The 22,583-nt window shown below is 48.0% G+C and overlaps 2 protein-coding genes across 2 annotated transcripts; both read right to left on the reverse strand.

Annotated features, from left to right (window-relative positions):
* Window positions 1-13,042: 13,042 nt before the first annotated feature.
* Window positions 13,043-16,845, reverse strand: LOC119287828 (protein LIKE COV 1-like). The gene is made up of 7 exons (XM_037567463.1): window positions 16,533-16,845; window positions 15,771-15,823; window positions 14,819-14,928; window positions 14,246-14,413; window positions 14,076-14,173; window positions 13,638-13,764; window positions 13,043-13,543 (listed from the first exon to the last, which is right to left on the reverse strand). The coding sequence occupies exons 1-7, from the start codon at window positions 16,725-16,727 to the stop codon at window positions 13,434-13,436; spliced, it is 861 nt and encodes a 286-aa protein (XP_037423360.1). The 5' UTR covers window positions 16,728-16,845; the 3' UTR covers window positions 13,043-13,433.
* Window positions 16,846-19,756: 2,911 nt separating this feature from the next.
* LOC119287838 (cytochrome P450 72A15-like) lies at window positions 19,757-22,104 on the reverse strand. Its single transcript, XM_037567473.1, has 4 exons — window positions 21,469-22,104; window positions 21,125-21,369; window positions 20,444-20,828; window positions 19,757-20,368 (listed from the first exon to the last, which is right to left on the reverse strand). Exons 1-4 carry the CDS (start codon window positions 22,006-22,008, stop codon window positions 19,937-19,939), a joined length of 1,602 nt encoding a protein of 533 aa, XP_037423370.1. The 5' UTR covers window positions 22,009-22,104; the 3' UTR covers window positions 19,757-19,936.
* Between the last annotated feature and the right edge of the window lie 479 nt (window positions 22,105-22,583).

The following is a 22,583-nucleotide window of genomic DNA, read 5'->3' on the forward strand; positions in this document are numbered from 1 at the left end:
AAATGTTAACTGCTAGTACTTATCTAATCATGGAGATTTGTCATTTTTGTTGCATTTGATGTGTGCATTATATGAGCATGAGGTCTACATGTGTTTTGAACTACAACATGCCATCTTTACAGGGGTGCAAGTCTTGTATTTTTGTGATATATGTGGTGACTAGCACAAGCATGCAAACTAGGCTCTGTGATGTTGCTGTTTTTAGGGACTTAGGATTTCGCTAAGTCCTTTTCCTGTTGTTATTTTGATGCCATGTAAACTTGATCCTAACATGAGATCCATGCTTGTTTTGAGATACTTCGGTAAGGATGTTTTGAATATGTGGTTATTCTATATCCATTACTGCCCCTGGTTGCAATTATGGAGTGCTCAAGCATGTCATTTGCTTGCTCTACTTTTGCTATAAATTATTTCTGGCAGATTGTTAACATGTTAATTCAATATTGCCATGGTTGTTGTTAGTGATGCATGTACCCTATGATCTTTCTCTTGCCATGGTTAGCTTCATGAACATGTCATATTTCTATTGGTATGGTTTTGTTGTCATGCAATGCTTTGTATTGAGTGGCATGAGCTCGCAGAATTGCTATCATGAATTTGTTTATGCCATGCTCTATTTTTCTTCTAAGTCTGAAACTGTTAATAAAACTTGCTATGTTTACATGGGTGCCATCTTATTTTCTGTGACTTTTTGGCTCATGTTTAGTAAGGGACTTTTGTTCTATGCATTTATTAGAATCATGCCATGCCTTTGTTTGCTATGATATGTTCCTGTAGCATGTTGTTTGCTAGCTCTAAACAGTGCTTCCTGATGTTGTTTTTGACATGTTAGTATTTTCACCAAGTATGTGAAGCTGATATCTTTTGCACTCTTGTACATCACTGCCATATGCCTTGTTGATATGTTGGCGTGCATTAGCTTAGTTTCTTGTTGCATTCTAAGTGTTATCATGCTGTTAATCGCAGATTTGCGTCATTCTTGTTTTGATTGCCATTTGCAAACCGTGCATCCGTTTCCAGTGATCTTTATATCGATTTCAATAGAAATCATCTCATCTTTCCAGCGGCATACTTGGTTTGCCAAGTTGATGCCTTGATCATTCTTTCCCTTCCGGAGCCCACATATGCATTGCATATCATGCCATGTCTTGCATCATGTTGCTTGTGCATTGCACCGTGATTGATTGTTGTTCCTTTGCTCGTGTTCTTGCCTTGGGTAGAGCCAAGAGACGAGTACGTGACCGATGAACATGTTGAGTTCGCTAACGAGGATCAAGCTTTCGACAACTCTGAGTAGATTGCAGGCAAGATGACCATACCCTCGAAATCACTTCCATCTTTGCTTGCTAGTTGTCTGCTCTATCGCTATGTCGCGCTACCTACCACTTGTTATATCATGCCTCCCATGTTTCCATGTCAAGCCTCTAACCCACCTTCCTAGCAAACCGCTGTTTGGCTATGTTACCGCTTTGCTCAGCCCCTCTTATAGCATTGCTAGTGCAGGTGCATTTGTAGTTTGTTCCATGTGGGAACATGGATATGTTGGGATATCACAATATCTCTTATTTTAATTAATGCATCTATATACTTGGTAAAGGGTGGAAGGCTCGGCCTTATGCTTGGTGTTTTGTTCCACTCTTGCCGCCCTAGTTTCCGTCATACCGGTGTTATGTTCCTTGATTTTGCGTCCCTTACGCGGTTGGGTGTTATGGGAATCCCTTGACAGTTTGCTTTGAATAAAACTCCTCCAGCAAGGCCCAACCTTGGTTTTGCCATTTGCCTCACCACCACCTATATTTTTCCCTTAGGAGTCGCGCTCCCGAGGGTCATCTTTATTTTAACCCCCCCTGGGGGCCAGTGTTTCTCTAAGTGTTGGTCCGAACTGAGCTGCCTGCGGGGCCACCTCGGGGAAACTTGAGGGCTGGTTTTACTCGTAGCTAGTATCATCCGGTGTTGCCATGAGAACAAGATACGTGCGACTCCTATTAGGATTGTCGGCACATCGGGCGGCTTTGCTGGTCTTGTTTTACCATTGTCGAAATGTCTTGTAACCGGGATTCCGAGTCTGATCGGGTCTTTCCGGGAGAAGGAATATCCTTTGTTGACCGTGAGAGCTTGTGATGGGCTAAGTTGGGACACCCCTGCAGGGTATAAACTTTCGAGAGCCGTGCTCGTGGTTATGTGGCAGATGGGAATTTGTTAATGTCCGGTTGTAGAGAACTTGACACTTAACTTAATTAAAATGCATCAACCGCGTGTGTAGCCGTGATAGTCTCTTTTCGGCGGAGTCCGGGAAGTGAACATGGTCTTGTGTTATGCTTGAACGTAAGTAGTTTCAGGATCACTTCTTAACCACTTCTAGCTTCACGACTGTCGGTGTCAAAACCGGCGGATCTCGGGTAGGGGGTCCCGAACTGTGCGTCTAGGCCGGATGGTAACAGGAGGCAAGGGACATGATGTTTAACCAGGTTCGAGCCCTCTTGATGGAGGTAAAATCCTACATCCTGCTTGATTAATATTGATGATATAGGTAGTACAAGAGTAGATCTACCACGAGATCAGAGAGGCTAAACCCTAGAAGCTAGCCTATGGTATGATTGTATGTTGTGGTTGTTGTCCTACGGACTAAAACCCTTCGGTTTATATAAACACCGGAGAGGGTTAGGGTTACACAAGGTCGGTTACAAAGGAGGAGATATCCATATCCGTATTGCCTAGCTTGCCTTCCACGCCAAGTAGAGTCCCATCCGGACACGAGACGAAGTCTTCAATCTTGTATCTTCATAGTCCAACAGTCCAGCCAAAGGATATAGTCCGGCTGTCCGGAGACCCCCTAATCCAGGACTCCCTCAGTAGCCCCTGAACCAGGCTTCAATGACGATGAGTCCGGCGCGCAGTATTGTCTTCGGCATTGCAAGGCGGGTTCCTTCTCCGAATACATCACAGAAGAATTTGAATACGAGGATAGTGTCCGACCCTGCAAAATAAGTTCCACATTCCACCGTAGAGAGAATAATATTTCCGCTGATCTAATTTGCAGGCTTGTTTTGGCAGCATGACGTTATGTCATGGCCCGGTGATTATTCGAACCGTTTCCTTTAACCAGCCCCGCACATAACGCAAGGCAGTCTTACGACATGTCTTGTCAAAGCAGAGATCGTGTCCCCTTATTACGGGATCCTCATCAATACGGGCGTGGGTAACCCAACTGCGCCATCAATTACGGCGCTTGGTGGATAAGCGAGTTTTACCAGGAAAGTGGGAATGCTTAGTTTCGTCCGCCCATATAAAGGGATAAGGATTAACCTTCCTATCCACGCCTTCTTCCTCCTTTGCTCATCCGTTTTCGCACACTCGAGCTCTAGCGCCCAAGTCCACACTTCCCACCTTAACCTTCTCCAACCATGTCCGGAGCGGGAGGAAGGTGGATGGTCTCCTCCGTCACGGAGGGAGACATCAAGAAACTGAGGAGGGCCGGATACCTGCCCGACGACATCGCGCACCGGCTCCCAGATGAGGGGCAGCTCATCCCCACCCCCAGGCCCCATGAGAGGGTAGTATTCCTCACCCATTTCCTCCACGGACTAGGATTCCCTCTCCATCCATTCTTCCGAGGGCTCATGTTCTATTACGGCCTGGATTTCCACGATCTGGCCCCGAACTTCATCCTCAACATCTCGGCATTTATCCTCGTGTGCGAGGCCCTCCTCCGCATCAAGCCCCACTTCGGCTTATGGTTGAAGACCTTCAATGTCAAGCCGAAGGTGGTGGGCGGCCGCCAGGTGGAGTGCGGAGGCGCCATGGTGGGCAAGATGCCCAACGTAACATGGCTCGAGGGCTCCTTTGTGGAAACCATAAAGGGGTGGCAATCGGGGTGGTTCTACATCACCGAGCCACGCGACCCTGTATGGGCAGCGGCCCTCGAGTTTTGATCTGGCATCCCCACGCGGCTCACCTCCTGGAAAGAGAAGGGCATGTCCTGGGGTAGTTCGGAAGAGCTGACCGAACTCCAAACATGTATTCAAAACATGGTGAACAAGAAGCTCAAACTTGTCAACGTGGTCCAGGTCATGCTCCACCGCCGGATTCTCCCGTGCCAACAACGGGAGTTCAACTTGTGGGAGTTCGACCCGGCGCGGCACCGAACTCTGAACAGGCTTTTCGACATAACTCACGAAGATGCCTGGAGGGTGCTGTTCAAAAGCGCCGAGGTCCCCCCTCCCATTACTGAGGATCGTGGATTCAGCGTGAAGCGCCAAGCCAAAGCGGTAAGCTGCTTTACCTCTCGCAGGATACTTATTTTTTATAGGTTGACTCCATGCGGGATCTAAACTCCCGTACCTTTGACAGGACTGGCGGGAGACGGCCGGACAGATCGACTGTCCGGCTCCTTTGCCCGAAGGCCCAGCAGACGCGCTTCTGGCGAAGATGCTGACTCCGGCTCCTTATACGGTGCCGGAGAAGACCAGGAAGGCCAAGGGAACCCGAAAGAGTTCCCGACTCCAGGCGTCGTCAGACTCACCGTCCGATGACTCTGCGGCGCACTCCTCCCCCGAAGACAAGGAAGAAGAAGAAGATGCTCCCCCTCCTGCAGGGGGAGATAAGAAAAGGAAGGCCACCCTAACTGGGGGGGCCGAAGGGTCCAAGAAGGGAAGGAATCTCCTTCCGAACAGTTCCACCGCCGTCGACGAAGGCGAAGACGAGTGGTTGCCCAGGGCCAAGCCCCCGGGGAGATCGTAAGTATTCGGATACTAGAGTAACTCATAGAATTCCTTTGTCGCACTGTTTTCCCTAACGCCGAACATAATTATGCAGGCCGCCACAAGCCAATATCGAGGTATCATCGGACGGCTCCCTGGGCTCGTCGGACATGGATAGCGATCCAGTCCCGACCGCCACCTCCCTTCATCCTGCCGACGACGCCGAGGTGCTGTCTTAAGAGGCACCGGACCAAGGGGAGACAGTCTCGGAGGTGCCTCAAGGAGACCTTCCAGAATCCGGGAGCCGAGGGGACGGAGCCCCTGAGAACTCCGAGTTCGGCCCTCAGCCAAACACCGCGCTGGAACCTCCAGTGGTTCCAGGCTCGGGCAGGCGGCCTCCTTCTAAGAGGGGCAAGATGCTTGTGCCGGTGACCCCTGTCCATCCAGAAGCGCCGGATAATCTGCTGGAAGCGCTTCACGGCACTTCCATCGACGAGGAGCACCGTACTGTTATGAGTGCGGTGGTCTAGAAGGTTCAGTCCGCCAAGAGCGGATTGACTGAAGCCTATGCCAGCCTTCTAACAGGCTTTGAGGTAAGTGTTTAAAATATAGTAGAAATATTACCGCATAGACAGTAGCCCCTGATGCTTTGTTCGGTGTTCACAAAGAAAAGCCAAACAGAGGATCAAATAATATCGCAAGAGTCTAATATAAGTATGTCAATATGCATATGCAAGCTTCGCTGTTGACGTCCGCCGCACTGATTGCGGAGGTCGCCGTACTGAAACAGGACCTCGAGGGGTCCAGGAAAGAGCTCGGCCTTGCCAAGAGGCAGCTCGAGGAGAACAAAGGTAAGTAATACCCTGTCTATAGATATGTATATATAAAAGAAGACGCGATTGCAAAATGACAGGATCAACGTATATTTGCCAGGGGCCACGACCAAGGTGGCGACCCTGAAGCAAGCGCTAACCAAGGCCGAGGATATAGCGGCCAAGGAGCGCACCGAGCGAGAGAAGCACGAGGCTCGGGTGGGCGAGGTGCAGGAAGAGCTCCAGGCTCTCGTGGCGAAGCACGAGGCGTTGGAGCTTGACTCAAATATGTTGGAGTCTGAGCTTGCCGCGGCCCTTGAGAGCGCAAGAAGTGCCAAGGCTGAAGCCCAAAAGGCCCTTCAGGAGATCGACGCAATGAAGAAGATAGCGGCGGGTAAGGCTTTCTATATGCAAAGCAAGCATGTAAAAGTAAATTACCGATTACTTACCCGAATCCGGAGCTCTCCAGGAGCATTCGCAGATTTGCCCCGCAGCGTGTCCGATACCGCACAATTTTACTAGGCCGAGGATGGAAGCTCAACGGAGAAGCTGTTCTGGTCTCGGTATGCTGAGGCCGAACACCCGGTGCCAATGAGCGACCAGCTGAAGCAGATGGTCGAGCTACATAAGGCGGCCGATCAGGCCATGAAGAGCTTTATAGTCCGGATGTGGCCTAGCGATGCCCTTCCGAACAGCTTCTTCGACCTGGTGAGACGGCTTGTGGATGCCTGCCCGCGGCTGGAGGTCGTCAAGCGATCTGTCTGCATTGAAGGTGCACGCCGGGCTTTCGCCCGTGTGAAATTGCAGTGGGTCAAGCTGGACACCGTGAAGCTGATTAAGGAGGGCTGCCGGAGGGCAAGGAGCACCGCCACCCCGAGATGTACTACGAGGGTGTTCTGCCGGGTGCCCGTCTCATAGCGGACGAGTGTTCCAAAGGTGTAATATTTGAGTGAGACTTTCTCGTTTTATCCTGTATTTATGAAAACTTGTTTCATATGCGCTATGCAATGCTTGTTTGAATTTAAAATATTACCTTCTGTTTGGCTGTTTATCCAATCTGAGAGATGGCTAGTCCTCGGCTTCTGCCCCCATGCCACGAGTGCTGGGGTGTTCGGGATAAACCTGAGCACTCTTGTTCACATGTTTGGGCCCTTCGAGGGAGGTGCTCAGCACAGCGAACAAGGCAACCGGACTAATAATGCTTTATCACTCTCACTTAGCCATAGAATTCTATAATTTTAAATTTCGGCGAAGCCCCTGGTATTCGGAAGGCCAAATTTGGGGCGCGATACACGCCTTTAAGCCGGACAGGGCCGGCCCCTCGCTCTAAGCGGCATAAGTCTTTAGGGACTCAAAAACCTCACCGAACAGCGACCAGTCTCTCGCCTTATCATGACAGTCAGTTTTAGCTTTCTCTACTGAGGTGCTAAACCCAGCAGAACCGCGGCACAATCGCAGTAGTTCTCCTAGCGCTACCTTAGCCGATAGAGCGGAACGTAAGGTACCAAAACATAGGAGCCGGGCAAACCCAACATTTGACCAAAGACATGATTCGGAGCTGATGCATATAATGCTATAAGTTCGGGGTGCCGCACTTGTGAAAGTGTTCAGACTTTTCACACCGTATTGTGAGGTACGTAAGCCACTGGTGTATTAGCCGTACCAAGGTGTACGGTTGCAAGGCGTCATTAATGAACACATAGATATATATATATATATAAGAAGAATGCAATAATAGTCGTAATGTCATGCATTGTTTATTAAAAAATTGCGTTAAAGCAGAGTGATACAGATAGTGCGATAAGCAAAGAGTAGGACTATGTCCCTTCCAAGGGCAAGCTGAGGAATGATATTAAATCGAATATTTCACTCATTACTGTAATCCACCTGGGAATTCCGTGGTATGACGTAGCTGTCTGCCTCCTTGGTTGCTGCATCATGTGTTCGGCAATAGTGCTGCTGGACAGTGTTTCCAGAGATTAAGGTCCTAAAAAAAAGAAAAATAACCAAACAGGAAGCCCCTAGTGCGGTTTAGGCCGCGTCTTGGGGCGTGCCGCAGTTGTGCCCCCCTCACCACCTGTGCCCATGGTATTTTTAATGCGTAATTATATACGCGCGGCACGAGTTTCACCGTTGGGCTGGGATTGGGGTGGCCGCTGTATTGCTACGTGAGCTCAGATCGCGCCAGGCGGTCTATTTGCCGATTGCCCCAAGCGTGCTTGAAGGTGTCCGGGCTTTGAAGCGCCGAACTGGTTGATTGCCTTGAGAGGCTGCTTTGCACTTCTACTGCGAGGGCTGCGGTGTGCTCCTCTGTTCGGAGAGAGCGCTCTGTGTTTCCATTGATTGTAATAACTCCACGAGGTCCTGGCATCTTGAGCTTGAGGTATGCATAATGCGGTACCGCATTGAATCTAGCAAATGCGGTTCGCCCGAGCAGCGCGTGATAACCACTGCGGAACGGGTCTATATCGAAGATTAATTCTTCGCTTCAGAAATTATCCGGGAATCCGAAGACCACTTTCAGTGTAATTGAGCCTATGCAATGGGCCTCTACACCTGGAATGACGCCTTTAAAGGTCGTTTTTGTGGGTTTCATCCTGGATGGGTCTATACCCATTTTGCGCACTTTATCCTGATAAGAAGGTTTAGGCTGCTGCCGCCATCCATAAGGACTCGAGTGAGGTGAAATCCGTCAATAATTGGGTCTAGGACCAGTGCGGCAAATCTGCCATGACGGATACTAGTGGGGTGGTCCCTGCGATCGAAGGTGATCGGACAGGAGGACCAAGGGTTGAACTTTGGGGTGACTAGCTCCAACGCATATACGTCCCTGAGTGTATGCTTCCGCTCCCTCTTGGGGATGTGGGTTGTGTATATCATGTTCACCGTCCGCACTTGCGGGGGAAACCTCTTCTGACCTCCGGTGTGCGGCTGCCGGGGTTCTTCCTCGTCATCGCTATGCGGCCCCTTGTCCTTATTTTCGGCAATTAACTTGCCGGCCTGCTTGAACACCCAACAATCCCTGTTGGTGTGATTGGTTGGCTTGTCTGGGGTGCCGTGTATTTGACACGAGCGATCGAGTATACGGTCCAAGCTGGACGGACCCGGCATGTTTTGTTTGAATGGCTTTTTCCGCTGACCGGGTTTAGAGCTTTTGAATCCGGCATTGACTGCCGTATCCTCGGTATTTTCGCTGTTAATGCGGCACTTATGTTTGTTGCGACGTGACTTGCTATTGTCGTCCTTGGTATCCGGGGTACCATGGTTCTTTGATATGTTATTACTGCGAGCTAGCCAGCTGTCTTCTCCCGCACAAAAGCAGGTCATGAGCGTCGTGAGAGCTGCCATAGATTTCGGCTTTTCCTGACCAAGGTGCCGGGCTAGCCACTCGTCTCGGATGTTATGTTTGAAAGCCGCTAAGGCCTCTGCATCCGGACATTCGACGACCTGACTTTTCTTTGTAAGGAACCGAGTCCAGAATTGCCTGGCCGACTCTTCTGGCTGCTGAATTATGTGGCTCAAGTCATCGGCATCTGGTGGTCGCACATAAGTGCCCTGAAAGTTATCGAGGAATGCGGCTTCCAGATCTTCCCAACAGCTAATGGAGTCCGCTGGCAAGCTGTTAAGCCAATGCCGTGCTGGTCCTTTGAGCTTTAGTGGGAGGTATTTGATGGCATGTAAGTCATCACCGCGGGCCATGTGTATGTGGAGGAGGAAATCCTTGATCCATACTGCGGGATATGTTGTGTCGTCGTATGATTCAATATTTACAGGTTTGAAACCTTCTGGGAATTGATGTTCCATTACTTCGTGTGTGAAGCATATGGGGTGTGCGGCGCCTTTGTATTGGGCTATATCGCGACGCAGCTCGAAAGGGTCTTGCCCGCTGTGTTCGGTCCGACCGGATTTGCTTTTGCTGTATCCGGCATGACGTTTATCGTCTCGCAGAGTAGTGCGCCCTCATGATCCGTAGATCGATCTTGCATGCTTTTCTTTCTCCTCCAATATGTCTCGCAGGTCTGGCGTATCTCCCCATGCCTTTTTACTTGAATGGCGTCGGGGTGGAGGCCGAGCTTTTGGCTGGAATGCTTCTCTATCGCGGCCACGAGGTGGCCGATCAGCCGTATCATATGCTTCTTCCTCCAGTCGGGGTAGTAACCTGCACTTTGGGTAATTCTTGGAGGGGCGCTCGAGTTTATATTCCTCGGCCGCGAGGACTTCAGTCCATCTGTCAGCTAGCAGATCTTGATTAGCTTGAAGCTGCTGCTACTTTTTTTCCAGGCTATTTGCCGTGGCCATAAGCCGGCGCTTGAAGCGCTCTTGTTGGACGAGATCCTCTGGTACGGCGAATTCATCGTCGCCGAGGCTTGCCTCGTCTTTGGAGGGAGGCATGTAATTGTCATCCTCCTCCTCTCCGTCTGCTGCTCTCTCAGGAGAGCTAGCTCCTTCATCCTCCTGCTCTAAATCTTGCTGGAGGGGATTGTTGTTGTCTTCGGCACTATCCGGAGTGTTATTATCTCCTGTGCCGGTATCACCACATTTGCTTTGGCGGGACCTAGAGCGGCGCCGCTGACGTTGGCGCTTGGGTTGCTTCTTGGAGGGGTCATCCTCCGCTATCTCATCGCCGTTACCTTCTTTGGGTGTATCCACCATGTATATGTCATATGACGAGGTGGCTTTCCAGTGCCCTATAGGCGATGGTTCATATTCGTCTCCTACATCGTCGTCCATACCGTCGATGTCTTCGGAGTCGAAGTCTAGCATGTCGGTTAAATCATTGACAGTGGCTACGAAGTGGGTGGTGGGTGGGCGTCGAATTTCTTCGTCGTTCGTATCCCAATCATGTTGGCCATAATCCGGCCAGGGCTCTCCTGACAAAGAGAGAGCCCTTAGTGAATTCAGAATGTCGCCGAAGGGCGAGTCTGAAAGATATCCGCGGCGGTGAATTCCATGATCGGCGCCCAATCGGATTCGATTGGAAGGGGCGCGGACGGTTCGTAGTCCGAAAAAGAGTCCGTCACCTTGGAGTCACGGGCTGTGCAGGGGATTAGGCTGGTGTTCGGCTCGATCGTCGTTGAGACTGCAGCCCCTGAGGCGGTGTCTAGCCACCCGTCCTCGATTGGCGCAGTTGGCTCCAAGCTAAGGGTCGGTGCTGATGCGGGCGCGGCCTCTGGGGTACTGTTCGGCGGCAGAGCTAGGTCATACCCGTCATGACAGTGCGGCGCGCCCGGCTGTGGCTCGAATCCGTCGAAGATCAAGTCTCTACGGATGTTGGCCGTGTAGTTCAAACTTCCAAATCTGACCTGACGGCCAGGGGCGTAGTTTTCAATCTGCTCCAGATGGCCAAGCGAATTAGCCCACAGTGCAAAGCCGCCGAATATGAAGATCTGTTCAGGGAGAAAAGTCTCGCCCTGGATCGCATCGCTATCGATGATAGTAGAAGCCATCAAGCCTAACGGCTACGACACAGAGGAACTCTCAATGAAAGCACCAATGTCGGTGTCAAAACCGCCGGATCTCGGGTAGGGGGTCCCGAACTGTGCGTCTAGGCCGGATGGTAACAGGAGGCAGGGGACACGATGTTTACCCAGGTTCGGGCCCTCTTGATGGAGGTAAAACCCTACGTCCTGCTTGATTAATATTGATGATATAGGTAGTACAGGAGTAGATCTACCACGAGATCAGAGAGGCTAAACCCTAGAAGCTAGCCTATGGTATGATTGTATGTTGTGGTTGTTGTCCTACGGACTAATACCCTTCGGTTTATATAAACAGCGGAGATGGTTAGGGTTACACAAGGTCGGTTACAAAGGAGGAGATATCCATATCCGTATTGCCTAGCTTACCTTCCACGCCAAGTAGAGTCCCATCCGGACACGAGACGAAGTCTTCAATCTTGTATCTTCATAGTCCAACAGTCCGGCCAAAGGATATAGTCCGGCTGTCCGGAGACCCCCTAATCCAGGACTCCCTCAACGACTGTTGCGTTGCGTTGCTTCTCTTCTCGCTCTTATTTGCGTATGTTAGCCACCATATATGCTTAGTGCTTGCTGCAGCTCCACCTCATTACCTTATCCTATCCATAAGCTTAAATAGTCTTGATCTCGCGGGTGTGAGATTGCTGAGTCCTCGTGACCCACGGATACTTCCAAACAGTTGCAGTTGCCGATGATACCAGTGCAGGTGACGCAACCGAGCTCAAGTGGGAGCTCGATGAAGGTCTTGATCGTGGTTTTGTGTCTTTTCCGGTTGATGGGTAGTGGTGCCCAGTTGGGACGATCGGGGATCTAGCATTTGGGGTTGTCTTCCTTTATTTTGGGTTCCGTAGTCGGACCTTGTTTGTACTTTGGATGATGTATGAATTATTTATGTATTGTGTGAAGTGGCGATTGTAAGCCAACTCTTTATCCCTTTCTTATTCAGTAAATGGGATTGTGTGAAGATTACCCCTCCTGCGACTAAATCACCATACGATTATGCCTCTAAGTCGTGCCTTGATACGTGGGAGATATAGCCGCATCGTGGATGTTATAAGTGTGGTAACTTGTTTAGAAACTTCATGTGTGGTAACTTGTTACAAGGTAGTAAGATTTCAGCTTTTGTAAGCCACACAGTACTATAGACCACTCTATGTGAAAATCTGAATTAATAGCTATGCGGATACTTTCAGTACGACGAGTAAAGCCGCACCTACTAGTTATATTTGTATATGTTTCCTCTTTATAAATACTAAGATGTGAGTAGTGACATGACGCTGTAGCCTGGCAAACAAATATAGTAGATTGGTTCCTTATTTGCTTGTCCAACTTCATATATTTAAGTAAAGAAAACTCGGTCGCAATTGCTATTCTGAAGTGATTATGCTTCAGGAATGAGCGGCATTGGGAAAAATAATTCAAGTGGCGACGCAGAACTCAGTGCACAAATTGAAACAATAGCTACCCGGAATATTTCTGGTACAAGGAGTATATACTCTACGCGTACTAGTTCATCAGGATAGCCTTGTCTTCTTTACATACGCTAAAGATTTGAGGGCTGACATCAATGGCGGAACTAGTTCCTAGCGACCAGGCACCTGCCTGGGCTGTCCGCTTCCGCAGGTTTGAGCAACGTCTCTGGCGGCAAGCACATCCTGCGTGAACAGTAGTCAAGCCAAGATCATGCACACGCCAACCATGGTTCTGAAAGCCATGGAACGATTGATGAATGCAGTGCCAAGATCTTACCATGCTGCTGTGTAGCAGGAGCAGGTCAATGTAGTCTAGACCAGTCAGAGAACCACGCACGAAAACGATAGAAATGTAGTCAAATTTATCCGTGGAGAAATGAGAATGCTTAGGCTGGTGGAGATGAGAATGCTTAGGTTGGTCTCCACCAGTATTGTGCAAAGTTGATCACATCAGCTAATTTTTCCAGCAGACTGCAAAGTTTATCATATCACTGTTGTTCCAGCAGATCTTTCAAAGTCAAGGTTCCAGTTCCACCATTGCTGGTCTAGTGTCTACTATCACCTGACCAATAGGAGGTTAATTAGTCCAAGAATTCAAGGTAAGACAACTCAGGCAGGCATTGTTTTCTTTTACAGTAAGGCACCTTAGTCAGACATTGTTGATGCCGAAAGCTAATTTGGACTCCGAAACAGCCAGAAGAAAACAATTGAACAACCGTAAGAAAATATAAGTATGGCTAGGAAGCATCTGGGGCGGCATTACGAAGACAAAGTCCAAGCCAATTGTACAAAATCCATCGGATCGACAACGCGTGTGAGTTACCTACTTCTACTTAATTACAAGATCCTTTGATCCTCAGGCGTGACAGATTGCTAGTGCATCGCGCTCAGGATCTTGTTCGCCGCACTGGTGTGGTCTGTGTTGAGAGTTCTACACTTGATATTGACGAACAGGTATGCAGGTAGTTTGCCTCAGCTTCTGCTCGCTCCACCTCGGTCTGTGTGGATTGCATGCAGATGTGGATGTGGATCCAGGGTCGACAAAACCTGGGGCATTGACATACCACCAGACACAACGATCTCTGCCAAACGGTGCAGAAATATGTCAGCGCCTTTTCACATGTTTTGGAGCAGATTAACAGACAAGACACCGAGAGGATAGAGTTTAGGAGTTACCAATGCCTTCACGCACAGAAAGATTAGGCCTTATCACATCCTTTGAGTTCACCATGAAGATATCACCAATGTAGAGATGGTTGGTCGGCACATAGACACAGTAAAGGTCCTCTTGACCAGAATAGCTCTGTTATGACATAATGAAGGGATATTACACATTCAGATGAGTCAAAGCTATACCTTAAATCAGAGCAAACAATAGAATGGTTTGCAAAAAAAAAACATTTATCATCATTTTGAGCATTCTATAAGTATTCATTTCCATCCTTTACAAGGTGAGTTAGTCAAATTTTGTGGTAAAACTGAATTTCAACATTCCACCATGAAAGGGTTCATACCGATCACAGGATAACATAACTGCATACTGAGCATAAAGAAAAATCATGAAAAATAGGTGTAAGCTAATCATCATTGGGAACTCAGTATAATAGTGAAGACCTGGAGCGAGACTGATGAAGTAATGAATCCAAATGCATATTCCCCAATACGGGGATGTCGTATGATGACTGCCTCCTTGAATGCCTGTTTGTTTTGATCTGTAAAAAGAAACAAAAATTTAGCGCATAAGCTACTCTGCAGATTGAATATCTTGATAACTGCGAATTTACCTGGCGATATAGCGGCACTAATTTGCTTAGATGCATTGTAGATATGGCGCACAAGTGGCATGCGCTTAATGATCCATTCACCAATGCCAAGAACAGATGCTCCAACCCAAGATGACATGAAGACTCCAACGAAAAATATGAAAGTAACAGAAGTGATGAAACCAAGACCTGGGGATTCAAATGAGTACAGTGGGAAATAAGCTGGATAGGCAATAAGCATCCTCCTTAGCAATGAATAAGTTACAAAATAATAACTGATTTCAACGACCCAATTTCATGTCAAGTTTCTCAGATTTTGCAGACATTTAAGAATCTAATGACTCAATAAACTAAAACTTCAAATGATTATCAAACTATGCACCTAAGTTTTTAGGTTCCGCATACATATTACAAATAAAGCAGACTGTATAATAGACAACACCACAAAGTAACATATAATATAATAATAACACTACAGGATCAAACCCCAAAGTCGAAACAGGATGAAGCCAGTCATTTATTGAAGAAACTACAGCATAAGAGACAAACCATCCAAGAAATTCAGTATCAAAAGAAGCGGAATAATTTACATACCAAAAATGTTGATTCCCAATTGTGCATAGATTGGAGAGAAGAATCCATCAACAAAATGAATGAACCACCAGGTGAAGTAGAATGTTATCGCTATGGGGAAGAGAATCACACTGGCATTATCCCAGAAAAGAAAATCAAAACAGTATCAGTGTGTGCGTGAAAACAAAATGTTTATATAACATCATGGTAACATAATTTCAGACAGGTATTGAGTTTGAAGAATCTCCAGAAGCAGGACAGCTAGTAACGGTTGGTGTGCATATTCACTGGTCGTAGCAGAATAAGGATGCAACTTCGAGTATGGTTTATTAGGTTCAGCCAGTATTTCTAATGCCTGAATTGGTGTCTTCAAACCAATGCCAGACTTCACAAAAAGGAACAACATATGTCTTGCTGGACAACCAAACTACTCCCTCCGTTCGGAATTACTTGTCTCGGATATGGATGTATCTAGAACTAAAATACATATAGATACATCCATTTCTGCGACAAGTAATTCCGAACGGAGGGAGTAGATAACAGCAGAGGAGCATAATTGTCCAAATGAAGTTAACTGAAAATACTTGGATTTCCAAAAATCCCTGTTAATTGTGGCTTACGGGTTGGCAACTGGGGAAAATATGGTAACACATCTCCTCTGGGTTCTTGCCTCCCATTCTATTTGTTGAATAATACATAATGATGCACCAAATATGACCTATTTGATATTCCCTTGATCTCTTATGCTGATTCTTTTCAAAGAAAGAGATAAGACCCAGAACCAGAGTGGATATCACACTGAGACACTGTCCATACTATTTAGCTATGCTCCTGGCAACCTTATGAAAAAATCTGCCTAAATTATTTCTGAATCGGTAGTCACTGAAATTGAATGCTGGCAAGATCATACAGCTCTACCATCCGTTTAACATGACTTTTGTTTTGTGGGATATATCTTAGTAGAATGACTTACCACCCAGTCATGAATTTCTTTGAGGCCCAGCTGCGGACCACCTTATGGAAAGCCTGTATTGCCGAAAAGAGAAAGAGAAAAAGTTCAACATTAAGTTGTTCTAACCTCAGAAATACAAGCAAAGCTAACAAACATGAAGGGCATACATTGTGTGCAAGGCAAGTATCAAAAAGGAAAAGCATGAATGAACAAGAATAAAGAACATCAGCAATCTACTTTCATCTTTGTCAGATAATGATTGGTCCGAATTTTCTGTCAGCGCGGCAAGCACCCTAGGCAGATTAACAATCACTCAAGGTTCTAAAAAAAAGCATTTATGCACTGTATGTTTGCCTTCTGTATGGGGATTGTAACATTATAACATCATAATATGTTCCTCCAAGGGAGTTAAATAAAGCAATTTCTCCTCAAATTCATCGCTAAGAAGATATAAATATTACCCTCAAATTGCACCAAAAGAGTGATCGAGCTCATCACCAATTTGACCACTCGATCCAATAGTTAGCTTCAGCACAACAAACACTCACCAAGGGTCGACATCCTTAGTCCTACGAACTTGCAGCGTTTAACATAAACAGTCATTTCGAACCTACTTTCCGCACAATCAACAAATCCGACGACAATAAGCTGTGAGCCGCCAGAGGAATACCAACACAGACCGTGGACTGATTCCAACAGCCAGGCCACAGACCCGGAGCCGCAGTCGGACGACAGGGTAAACCCTAGGGGAACGAACGAGGCGTGAAGGGAAGGGGGGCGAACCTCGCGGCCGGTGGAGGAGAGCGCGGCGGAGGCGGAGGGGGAGGCGGCGGTCCTGTCCAGGTCGTCGTCGTCGCCCCCGGCGCGGGGGACCGAGCCGCCCCCGCCGCCGCCGGAGACGGGGATGAGGAGCTCGCGGTCGCGGTCGCGGCCGCCCATCGGGCTGAGGCTCCGCGGGGCCTTGTCGTCGCCCATCATCGGGGGCTCGGGCTCCGCGCGCGGTGGCCGGCGCGGGTCGTCGCGACCGATCGCCGTGGAATGGGGTGCGTGCCGGGTGCGGCAAACGGGCCAAGGCACGAGGGAGGGGAGGGGAGGGGAGAGGAGACGCTTTTTTTTTTCTTTCTTCTTCTTCTTTTTCGCGTCTGCTTCTCGTTCGTTTTCGCGTGTCCTTTTCGTCGCGTTTAATTCCGTTAGCGGCCGTGAGCTGGCGAGCCGATCGCCGGCCCACCGTGGATTGGGCCACCGGGGCCCTCCGGCTGTACGTGGGAGATGAGGTGGCAGTTTGGATTCTCCCTAAAAAAAGTGGCATAGTATAGAACCTTCTTATTGATTTGTTCTTATCTTCGGGGGGCATCTGATCTTGGTTAAGAAAAAAAAAATACATTTGTCCTTGGTACAATTCCTTTTTCTTTTTGCCCAAAATGTTCTTACTACAATTCTTACAATGAGAAATGTTGACATATTTGGAGGGGACGAGTGCAAGCAAGGCATTCTCGACGATGTTCACTAATTTGTTCGAAAGATAATAAGAGCCATAATAAGAAGAATACTTGCGTGGGAGGTGGGGTTGACGATTTTCTAGCTGTGCAATTCACGGTCCTTTCATCCTCTTTATCACGTCCGAACGAGAAAAAAGATCTAAGATTTAATGAGCATGAGTGGCTACTCCCAAGCCATGAGGAGATCTCATGTGTCGACCGATAAGTTTGAAGAAGTTCATGCTATGATCATCATGCTTATGTGGAGAATCCAAGATATTCATACTGACTTGGTTCACGGTAAAATCATGTCCACCGGCTAAGGTTACAAGGAGTTATTTATATGGTTACTTGCGAGATTGTTCCAAATTTGACAATGGGGAGTTGAGAAGGTGATAAAACAAAAGCAATCGATCACCTATTGTCGTCCCAGTTTGGTTACGCAAAAAGAATATTCTAAGACCTTGGTTGCACACTTGGTGGGTTGGATGATCCCTTTCGGTCGACAGTCTGTCGAGGCGGACGAAGTTGTATGTACTTGTGTAAATGCACCTAGTGCCACCCCTAGTTGGTTTTGGAGTATTGACGACAAACCTAGTTGAGGGACTAATGTGTTTGTGAGAATTGCAGGATAACACAGGTAGAAGTCCCTCATTGATTCGGTTTTCCTACCAGAGATGACCCCTAAAAATGTATGAAGACATTGAAGTCAAAGGTGGTATGTGAAGACATTCACATTGAAGACTATGACAAGAGAAGACATCGCGTGAAGACTATGGAGCGCGAAGACTTAGCAGTTTCGTCGTTCTGTGGTTTTCTTTGTTGAGTCATAGGAACCACCGTACTGTTAAGTGGGGTCCAAGAAAACCAGTCAGAATGACTGAAGTGATGCTTAACCGAAATCCTATGTCTTCGAGTGAAGACTATGAGAGCAAATCTTGTCCAGAGTTGGATAAGTCAGCTTTGCTTGTAGCCCAAGTAAAATTGTCGTGTGTGTTTGAAATCTGACCGTTGGAACACGTGTCAGTTCCTTAGTGACCCAGGGTCATTTCGGACAAATCAGGTCGGGTTGCCTAGTGGCTATAAATAGCCCACCCCCTACAACCATAAAGGGTTGGCTGCTCAGAGTTAAAGCACGGCTTATGTCGTTTGAGAGCAACCCACCTCGAAGTCTTTGAGAGAGAATTTCTTGAGAGGATAAAGCCCTATCACCCAGAGCCAAAGAGTGTTAGGCATCACTTAAGTCTTCCTGTCTGTGTGATCTGAAGACTTATTACACTTGAGGACTGTGAATCCTCCAACCGGTTAGGCGTCGCGTTCTGAGCATCCAAGAGTCATTGTGGATCGCCGGTGAACGAAGTCTGTGAAGGTTTGGAAGTCTACCTTGAAGACTTACCAGAGTGATTGGGCGAGGTCTGCGTGACCTTAGCTCAAGGGGAATACGGTGAGGACTAAGTGTCCTGAGCTGCGGTTCAGGACTAGGTGTCCGGGACTGTGTGTCCTCAGATTTAAATACCTATCCGCCCTAACCAGACGTACAACTGTCATCGCAGTTGGAACTGGTCTACCAAACCTTTGTCTTCATCCCGCACACTAGTTCTATCTTTCTCATCTCTTTATTTACAGTTGGCTCTTGTGAAGTCAGTACCTATTTGCATTATCCATTTGACTTCACTGAGTGATTACTTGTTCTGATTGGCTTCACAATATCCTTCTACCTGATCCTTACTGCCTAGCTGCTATTAGTCATTGTGCTTTCACTTCATTGAATATTTGACTATGGTTTGCCTAGTGTAGTCTACCTTCCGCTGCATGGTAATAGATTTATTTCTATCGTCTGTCTTCGAAATTTACATGTTTTGAAGACCTTCATAAAAATCGCCTATTCACCCCCCTCTAGTCGATCACTAGCACTTTCAACTTGGATGCTCCTTCGAGATCCCAATGAAGTGGTCATTTTTGCCGCATACACATACTTGTCTCACCACAACGATGTATTATAGTCTGAGACTAGTGCACTGCCTTTGCAATGGTCTAAGTTGTCCATTGTGATATAACCCGATTGCATAACTGATTTCAATATCATGTCATGCACTTCACTTGATCGATCTATTTACAGTCACTTGATGGCTGAGATTAGGCGCACGTCTCATGTGTGCTTGTGAGTTTTTCCTCCTTAAAATTGAGGGTGATCACAATATGATTGCTCAGAGAGTGTGGTTGTTGCCCTGACAGGCAGCCGGCTGCTCAGGCAACAATCTCAGCCTCAGGCCTCCTAAATCGGACGCCTGAGAGATCGCTACCTGTCCTAAATCGGACTCCTGAGAGATCGCTACCTAAGACAGGCAGCTTCTTCACGGAGGGAACCAAACAGGCCCTCAATGTCTAGCCAACTTATGGCAGATCAGGTGGTAGTTGCGCCATGTACTAGACTGTGTCTTATATATAGTATTAGTTGACTGTAATCCTATAGTTGATGAATAAAACTTGCTATTTTTCTAAAAAACACAAGAGAAGCACAATACAAAATAGTTTTCCTAAGTCAATTGAGTTCTCATGAGTCCAAAATTGTTGGACTTTTATTAGTAAAAAACACATATGGTGACTAAAACCTGCCGCGGATAAGACTACATACATATCACATAGGAGGCGAATGCCATGCGTATGATACTACAAAGAGATAATGTGAAGCCTAGTCTGAGCATGAGATTACGAAGAGATAGTGTGAAGCCTAATCGGAGCACCATGCATGGGACGCAACATCATCACGCTATGCGGCGTATGGGTGTATGACGGTGCGAGCTCAAACTCAAAGCGTTGAAGGATCATGCACAATGCCATCTTGGCCTCAAGCAACGCGAAGTTCTGGCCGATACAGATCCGTGGCCCCCAACCGAATGGGAAAAATGCGCCCGGGTCCTTGGACGCCTTGGAGATCCCCTCGGCAAACCTATCCGGGTTGAATTGGTGCACATCTTCTCCCCAAATGTCCGTGTCGTGGTGGATGTACAACACTGGCATCTCAAACATCACACCGGCTGGGTACGTGATGCCTCCAATCTCAATCTTCTTGTATGTTTTCCGGGTGAATACAGTAGCCGGTGGGTACAACCGAAGAACTTCATATAGAATCATTGTCACCTGCACATCATGTTAATAAGACATTGTACCTCTAGTTGCTTGTAGCAAATTAAGTAACTTCAAATTGGTACTCACAATTTTGAGCCGATTAACACCCTCATACTCGAGTTTGTGTTTTCCAAATAGGCCAAGAACCTCCTCCCTTGCACGGTCCTGCCACTCCGGGTGCATGCTAAGTACAATCATTGTCCATGTAAGCAATATTGATGTTGTCTCCATTCCTGCAAAATAGAACAACTTGCACTCCTCCATGACTTCATCTGATGACATTCCTAGGGTGGATTGGCCATTTTCATCTGTGTCTGTCATGTTAGACTCTAGTAATAAGCCGAGTAAGTCATCTTTTGTTCTTTCTCCTTCCTGAATAGCTTGCATCCTTTTTGCAATTATGCCCCGCAAGATGGACTCAATCTCGTTGTTAATTTGATGCATCCTTCGGTTATTTTTGGTAGGAAAGGACCTGAAAAATAAGGTTGTAAGGGAAAAGAATATCGCTCTGCTTAGGTAAATACTCCACCCGTCTCATAATATAAAAGCGTTTTGCAAGTTACATAACTTGCAAAACACTCTTATATTGTTGGACGGAGGAAGTAGATTATAGTAGTTGAGTAAATTTTACTGTTAAATGATTGCAGTATTACTACTTTTCATTTCACATATTTTGGTACACAGAGTCTAATGAAGTGCTAATGAACTTCAATTAGTAGTACCAGTCTACCAGCAAGTAGTTAGAAAAGAAAAGAAGTAGCAACTCACATGTAACCGGGAATCATAATCTTGCTGATCGCTGCCATGAATCGCCCAATTTGCTCAGTCTGCAGCTGAAAAATCCTTCTCCCTTCCAGGTAACTGCTGCCGAACGCCGTCTGCGAGATGACATCTCCGGTCAGGCTCTGGAGCTCCGGGCAGACATCCACCTCCCAGGAGCCGTCAGGCCCAAGGGACCGTTCCCACCGGCCAACGAGCTCCTCACAGCACGCAGTGAACGCCGGCAACATGAGCTGCAAATTAACCAAGCTCAGCAGCCCAGCCATGGATATCAAGAAGCACATAGACAGTGTGGAACAACAACTGCGTGAAGGTGAGTGAGACATACACACCTTGAGCTTCTCGGCATGGAAGGCGGGGTTGAGGATCCTCCGGTGCTTGGCCCACCTGTCGCCCTCGTAGTTCCCCACCCCGTCGGCGAGCAGCCTGGTGAGCGCCGGGAACTTGAACTTCTCGACGTCGCGGGCGAGCTTGCTGGACATCACCTCCCGGACCAGGGCAGGGTCGGTGATGCTCACCTTGGGGACGGGACCGAACCAGGAGATGCACGGCGTGCCGTGCTCCTGGATGGTGCTGTAGAGGAACGGCATGGCGCGGGGGCCGACGTTGTGGCAGCGCGGCGGCATCGGCGGCCCCGACGACGCCGCCTTGGTCTGCCGGGCGTAGTCGTTGACGTCGCCGAGGAGGAAGCGGTACCGCGTGCCGGGGAGGCCCTGCGCACGGAGCGCCCGCTCCAGCCGCCTAGGCCGCCACCACAGCTGGTCGAGCAGCCGGGCGGCTTGCCAGAGGAGCACGGCGGCCACGAGGCCGCCGCAGATCCATGACAGTACTGAGAGTGCAGCCGGACTACTCATCCACGGTCCTGGATCCATTACTCTGCTCCTCACTCGTCAGAGGAGCTAGTGGTGGGTGAGAAGAAGGTGATGTTTACAGGATAGCGAAGTGCAGGACTGGATTGGTGATGTTTTTGGTCAGAATTCTGGATATATAGAGGTCTCACTGGACAGTGAGGTCTCAAGTGTCCATTTGTTTAAGGTTTCTTGCACCACGGTTGATGGTGCGCCATGGCGATATGTCGGTCAAAGAAAGCCACAAATGTCAATGGCTTGGTTCCAAAGGAGTAGGGATCTTGGCAAATTCCATTTGGGATCTTGGTGGATAAATTAAAGGGGACGAAGGAGGATGGCCCCCCACGCACCATGCGGTTGCAGTTTCATGGCTGCTTCCTCCTGCTTGTGTGAGGTCAGAGCATACGACATACCTGGGGCTTGCACCGACCAGAAATTATCAGTTCACAGTGTGTACAAATGGCAATCGTCGAACAGTAAGATGGACACCTGCCGATAACTATGCACTAAGCAGCACAAAGGGTGTACATTTCTAACCCAAGAAATGCACAAGTGGAGGAGCTGGTGGTTAAAATGTGAGCCTTTGGGCTTTAAAATGT

The sequence above is a fragment of the Triticum dicoccoides genome, chromosome 1A, assembly GCF_002162155.2.
Source record: "Triticum dicoccoides isolate Atlit2015 ecotype Zavitan chromosome 1A, WEW_v2.0, whole genome shotgun sequence".
Taxonomy (NCBI): domain Eukaryota; kingdom Viridiplantae; phylum Streptophyta; class Magnoliopsida; order Poales; family Poaceae; genus Triticum; species Triticum dicoccoides.